The sequence below is a fragment of the Austrofundulus limnaeus genome, unplaced genomic scaffold, assembly GCF_001266775.1.
Source record: "Austrofundulus limnaeus strain Quisiro unplaced genomic scaffold, Austrofundulus_limnaeus-1.0 Scaffold742, whole genome shotgun sequence".
Lineage (NCBI taxonomy): Eukaryota > Metazoa > Chordata > Actinopteri > Cyprinodontiformes > Rivulidae > Austrofundulus > Austrofundulus limnaeus.
This window is the reverse complement of record NW_013953144.1, coordinates 144,739-151,870: the sequence shown is the minus strand read 5'-3', so window position 1 is coordinate 151,870 and position 7,132 is coordinate 144,739. Positions and strand designations below refer to the sequence as shown.

At 40.2% G+C, this 7,132-nt stretch overlaps 1 protein-coding gene across 1 annotated transcript in view; it reads left to right on the top strand.

Moving 5' to 3' along the window:
- Positions 1 to 1,836: 1,836 nt before the first annotated feature.
- Positions 1,837 to 7,132, top strand: part of LOC106532277 (cadherin-2) — a gene marked incomplete at its 5' end in the record, with an annotated part of 22,676 nt that continues 17,380 nt past the window's right edge. The window contains 4 exon segments of the mRNA XM_014028300.1: positions 1,837 to 2,022; positions 2,307 to 2,560; positions 4,022 to 4,161; positions 6,582 to 6,815. Coding sequence (XP_013883754.1) covers positions 1,837 to 2,022; positions 2,307 to 2,560; positions 4,022 to 4,161; positions 6,582 to 6,815 — 814 coding nt within the window.

Below are 7,132 nucleotides of genomic sequence, written 5' to 3'. Positions count from 1 at the left end.
TTGGGGTTACGATGGCAACTAGTAGCAGCAAAGATAAATATAATAGTACTTATGTGAAAGAAATAATAACTGTAAAATCAAAAAGAAAAGGTGGGACGGAGAAGGTGAGAGGGGTATAAGCAACATTTACATTTAATAAACATCCAGGTGTCATCCAGAAGATATTTAAAAAAAAAAAAACAGATTTTGGAGGCTTGCAGATTAAATTAGCTCAGTATGCACTCAATTTATTTATTGACTAATCAAAAGTACAATAAACTACAATAATTTGTTATTTTCCTGATTTCATTTTAACTTTGCCTATAATTTACATTTTATTCTTGTCATTTTATCTAACATTTCTTTTTATATGCAGCATTTCCCCATACTTTTTTGTTCTTGTTTACAATAAAGCTTTTGAAAAAATAAAAACAGACACCCAACAGTGTTTTTTAACTTTATTATAAACAAAAGAACGTGCAGTTTGTTGAATACAGAGCACATTGTGAGCTGAGCAGGATGTATTTGTAAATTTGAGCCTCTCTAGAATGTAACTTGGGTGTGTTCGATAATTTTCCTCAAAATACGATAATTTTGAGCTGCTGATAAGATAATTCAACATTTCCCATCTGGCAACACTGTATCTAATGAAACCAAGTTTTTTTCTTTACAATCTTAGTGTTCTACGATGTTTTACGATGCCGTCAGAGTGAGGCCGTGTTTTGGCTGCTGCAGCCTCCTGCCTCTGTGAGGAGAGGATTACTGAGGTGGGAGCCGAGAGGAAAAGGTCTGCTGCAGCCTGCAGGCACCTCCACTGGGAGCTCATTCAGTTAACGTTAGCTTATCGCTTCAGCTTTCCCATAAAAACACATCAGCAGAAGCAAAACCAGAATGACTTTGCAGCTTTATCAGCAGAACTTTGTAAAAGAAATCTGGATTTAATGACACATTCTTTTAAATTATTGAGAATTGAGAGATCAGGAGATTATGTTTCATGGGTGTGACCATGTTGTAAAGCTGCTGAGCAATAAGTAACTGTGAACAATACAAGTGCAAGAGACTGAGTGAGTCACATAAAAGGCAGGTCAAATACATTGTAAAGGTTTTACTGTATTTTTAATGCAAAAGTTAATAAAGTAGTATGACTATAAGTTTATATGAAGCATCTTTATCCTCAGATACTCTAAATGTTCAGAACTTTATTTTAATAAAATGTTGCTAGGATTTTTTTATAAATAAAAAACTCTTTTTGCTTTCTTTTGCTAAAATTTGTCAATTTTGCTCAGTTCTTAATTTTTTATTTTCGATTGATTTGTGGAATTTTAATGACTCCACCACATAAGAAAACACATTTAATTTGAAAATAAAATGTAGTTATATCATAAAACTTGTAATTTAAAAAAAATGATATGGAAAAATGAAAAAGAATTTGGGAAAATAAATAAAAGTTGGAAAATTTTGAGGAAAAAAAGTCAGCAGGAACTGGCTTACAGAAGCTACCATGTTGTATTTTTGAGAGGACCACCTGCACACCAGAGATATAGAGCTTTAAGCTCCGCCCACTCTCCCCCACATATTTATATTACATGACCTTCCTGTTTAGAATGAAATAATTACAGCTAAACTTGTTTGTGAAATGAATATTTGAGCATAGAGCAGTAAGGTAAGGATCCACCTGAAAACACGTTCTCTGGTGTTTTTATTTTACCAAGAGCAAAGTCCCCTTTGTTTACATAAAAAAGCAGGACGTGAAACTTAAACCGGAGATGCTGTAATGGCTCCACACTCTGGGATTTTTATGTACAGTTTAAAACGTGTCTATGTTAGTAATATGCAGGCGTTTTGTTTGTTTTTTAGTTCTTCGGGGAAGTCCAGGAGAACAGGGTGAACGTGATTGTTGCCAACTTAACTGTGACGGACAAAGACCAGCCTCACACACCTGCCTGGGGCGCCGTTTACCGCATCATCTTTGGAGACCCCACAGGACGTTTCTCCATCCCCACTGATCCCACCACCAACGAGGGATTACTCACTGTGGTCAAGGTGAAAACACATTAACGACCCATTGACTGTTTGGAGAATAAACTTTAAAAACAACATGCCCGTCTGAGAAACTGATGGTTTCTGAGTCTGAGTTACACTAACCCCCCAAAAAAATCACTTAATAATGTAGATATTGTAATATAAGCATAACATTTCAAATTAAAAGTGTAATATTGTTTATTTTAACCCTACGAGTTTATGGATGTACAGATAAAACTGATGTCAGAGTAAAGCCAAAGATGTGGTTTAATCACCCTCAACCTGCCGTCCTGTCTCCTGTCCAGCCCATAGATTTTGAGCAGAGCCGTTCTTTCATGCTGACCATCGAGGCAGAGAACGAGGTTCCTCTGGCCCGAGGCATCCACCAGCCTCGCCGGCCGACAGCGACCGTCTCTGTGCGGGTCCTGGACGTCAACGAGAGCCCAGAGTTCAACCCCAACCCCAAATCTATTAAGCTGGAAGAAGGTCCTGCTGTCGGCTTGATACTCACATCGTTCACTGCACAGGACCCAGACCGCTTCATGAGGCAAACTGTCCGGTAAGAACCCACAAAGAACTCATTTGGTTAAACTACAAATAACTCGTCAAAAAGAAAAAATAAGTAGGTTCTCTGGATGGGTTCTTCTTTAGTGAAACGTTTCGTCTCTCCTCCAAGAGACTTCCTCAGTCTGATGAGTTTCAGGTGAACTCAGCCTTATAAGCACTGCCTCCACATGGTGGACAAACAGGTTAGTCACATGCAAAAGAAGGCCATCGCCTAACAATAGGCTTGGTTGCCCAATTGTGGGCCGCGGCCCAAGAATCTCTGGTCTAGAGGCTGCTCAGAGCAGAGCTTCTGTTCCTCTACAATAAAAATCAAGTCAGGTGAAGCCATCTGGGCCGACCCAGAACTTACTGAAGAAGTTCTAAGACTTGGAGGAGCTGGAGCGTCTCTGGATGGAAGGAAGGAAGGATGGATCTTGTTTATCTCTCTCTGTTTGAGCCGTCTGCTTCTAAAAATGATGGAATATTTAATGATAGATATCTCACGGGAGAAAAAAAAAAGATGTTTGCCCTTCCTGCTGCACGAAGTTAACAGCTCCCCATCAAGCAGAGCCTGCAGGACCGCTGCTTTTTGTCTCCGTCCTCCTTCCTTTTAGATCACCACCGGTGGTTTCTAAATGTAGTGCTGAGGTCTTTGTAGCCTAGCAACAGCCAATGGTGGACCGGTGTTCACAGAAACACGCTCACTCGTGCTCGAACACATGAAGCTGTGGAACGGGCTTTCTGATTTTGTTTTTGTTGCTGCTGCTTCACGTTCATTCAGACCTGCAGAGCTGTGCTGCTCAGTCGGTCACATCCCTGATTAAAACCTGACACGTTAGATGTTTCTGTGTTCAGTGAAGGATGGATCGATGCTTTAAGTCCAGGTGACTCCTTACAACCACCAAATCTTTCTGTTTTTAATCAATAATCATTACAAATAGCTCAGTTGTAACACTCAGGCCATGTCTTCTTATGCTCCTTTTAGCTGCAGAGTATGAGTTGGGGACGACTCTCAGCTACTACCACACCACGTTACACCAATATCTGTAAAGTCTGAGCCGTAATCACGTTTGTGTTGATGAATGCTGATTATCTGTGGAGTCCATCTTGAAGACGATTAACTCCAAATGTTAGCCTGTTATTGAAGTTGGTCCTCTGGTTATTTTTCCACAGGCTTCGTTTAAATTTGTTTTGTGGTTTATGAGATATTTTTGTGACAAACAGACACATGAAAACACCCAAAAATATGTGTTATATATCAAATTTTAGCCGTGTTTAAAGCTGACTCTCTTCCAGCGTTACTGAATGAATGATTTGTTGCGTCTCAGAGGCGTCCTGCAGTCGCTGCTTGGCTCGTGGCCAGTAAAGCAGATAAGAAGCTTCTCTGTGGAGGCTCCTCATGCTGCCTCTCTCTCTCCCCCTCCCTCCCTCTCTCTCTTTCTCTCCCTCCCTCTCTCTCTCTCTCTGATCCTAGGTACTCCAAGATATACGACCCTGCCAACTGGCTGAGGATCGACTCGGCTGGACAGATTTCCACCATTGGCACCCTCGATCGAGAGTCGCCCTATGTGAAGAACAACCTTTACAATGCTACCTTCATGGCGTCAGATAACGGTGAGATACTGGGAGGCTCTGTGGTTACTGCACTTTAGCGTTTGGACCACAGTCAGTCCTCTGCACAGCATCAGTGCTGCCGCTCAAGTCATGACACAGCAGCAATCTCACACAGTGAAAATACTTCCCATTCAAACCAGAGAAATGCGTCTGAAGGCTGGGTGCGTAGCTGAAATTTGTTGACAAATGAGCTCTTAACGGAATTGTTGAAATTAAAACAAGCAAAAACGGAAGCTAAATTCAGCAAAACAGATGCTAAAATCCCTAATTAGCAAAACCGTTCTGCTTAGATTTAAAATCAGCAAAACAAACCTTAGGAGCTAAAATCAGCAAAAAAAAAAAGGTTGCTAAGAGCTAAAATCAGATAAACAGTATTTAAAAGTTAAAATTAACAAAATAGTAGCTTAAAAGCTTAAATTAGCTTGCAAACATGATAACATTATCCTAACTGTGAGGTACGGAGGCGGTAGCTTCATGTTGTGGGATGTTTTGCTGCTGGAGGGTCTGGTGCTCTGAACACAATAGATGACATCAAAACTAGATACCACATAGCGGTAACATAATGACCCCCGCACGCACAAATGCACCAGAACTCAGAAGTCTTTATTCCTAATAAATGTCATGCTACCAGGTGCATCCCAAAATTGTAGTGGTTTGGGTGGGGGTCTTTTTTATTGTGGGGGGTGGGGTAACAAAAAAAAGAAATCTGAAGCTCCTATGTTGAACAGTTTCTGAGTTATAAGCATTTTTGCATGTCCAGACACCCCTTTTTCAGAAAAATTGGGGGTCTGGGGGGGGTGGAGGGCACTGATTGGTGGGCCTGATGGATAGAGCTTCATCAAAACTAAACAACAAAAGAAATCTGAAGCTTCTATGTTGAACAGTTTCTGAGTTATAAGCATTTTTTGCATGTGCAGATACACCCTGTTTGGATGGAGCCCCCTCCTCAAAAATGGGGTCTATCATAAAACCATTGGCTGGTGCAGTGTAGGTCACACTCATCTACAGCCCTGCCAAATTTCATATTGATCGGTGCAGCCGTTTTAAAGCTACGGTTGACCAAAAATCACTGAACAAATAAACAAACAAATAAATAAATAAATTAATTAATTAATTAATTAATAAATAAACAGTACGAAAACAATATGACACCCGTTTACGCTTCGCGTGCGGGGGTCATAGTGTGTGTAAATCCTGACGCAACATCTGAAGACATCAGCCAGGCTGTGGCTGTGCAGTGTTAGCATAGCATTAGATTGTGTGATGCTGTTGTTGCGTACATTAAACAGTTTAACATTTAATAACAACTCTAATGTTGAATGAGAACCCTCGACTGAATTGAATATATTTGTGGAGTCCTGGCGTCAGTTGATAGAAATAATCTGTGCAGCGTTGTCTTGTGGTGGTGATCTGTGTTGTCCTGAAAACAGCCGGTTTACAGAATTACAATGACTCTTCGACACAACCCCGTCATTGATTTTTAAATGAGATGTTTTCCTGTCCATTCCCTGCGTAAAGTTGTTCCTGCCCAGTCTTTCTCTTGTTCTGATCACAATGGGGCTTTATGGGCCAGAGGAAAGAGGATTCTCTGTTCAAAGTAGAAAATATTTGAAGACAGATGTGGTTCAGCAGCAGCTCAGTCCACTGAGTTGACCCTGCACAATTTATACAGAGTGCCCACTGTGCTCGACACTTCCTGCTCACCGAGCGTCTCACTGGACTCTGCTCGTCCATTCAGACCATATTTATGCTCTGCAACAGATGCTGATACCTGTGCAGCATATTAACATGTCTGCAGTTTGACTGATTCACTTTCCTCCAGGAAAAAATGTGTCCATTGCGATTATTATCGCAAACTTAATCAATTCCCACAAATTTAGCTCAGACTTGTGTTTCAGTCTGATAACCTCAAACCTTTCTGTATTTGATGACTGTGACCCCTGTCAAACTTTACTTATTGCTAAATAAAAACTTGTTGTATGCCAGAATATAAGATTTATCTTCAAATATTCAAAGTCATTGCTGCCACCACACCAACCTTTAGCCCAATGTCTGTCAAAACTGTGGCCATTTTTATGACGGCTAAAACTGAGCAGCCATCTTGAATGGGTTTTCTCCCCCCATAGTTTAACTTTCACACAAAACAACCCTTCAGAATGACCAAAATAATTATATAAACATAAACACAATTGTAGAAGTTTACTGAACTTGTTTTTGTTTATTCCAAAATATTCTATATTTTTGATTTAAGTAACAAAAAATAAAAAAGTCTTACTTTGATGTATTGAGATATTTTCAGTTTTTAGTGAATCTGCATCATCCAACTTCCTTACTAAACCCTTATATTCTGTGACTGATACATAAAAAAAAACTGAAGATGACTGAAAATTCTCTCATTTTTTCATGTTTTGGGAATGAAGCTGAGCCCCCTGCCAACGGGACAGGAACCCTTCAGATATACCTCATAGACATTAATGACAACGAGCCTCGCGTGTTTCCTCCGGAGGTGGAAATGTGTGAGAAACCTGAGCCCAATGCCTTAAACATCACAGCCAGTGACCCGGACCTGTACCCCAATGCTGGACCCTTTGCTTTCGAGTTGGCCAGCCGTTCAGCAGACATCCGGCGCAACTGGACCCTCAATCGTGTCGGTGGTTCGTATCAAACATGTCTGAGATCGTCAGGTTTCTGATTCTTCTGTGCAGAAGTAATCAGCTCATTGATGGACTGAAGCTGCTTAATGTCAGGAGAAGATCATGATCAGTGGACACAGGAATATATTTTGGTTAATTAAAGCTGCTTGTTCTCTGTTGAATTAAAGCTAAAATTAACAAAACTCCAGCTAAATGCTAAAAATAAAGCACTACCTTGAATCTAAAAGTAACACAATGTTAGTTAAAAGACGTTGAAGCAATGGCTAGAAGTAACAACATACTATCTAACTGCTAAAAACAACAAAACTATAATATAT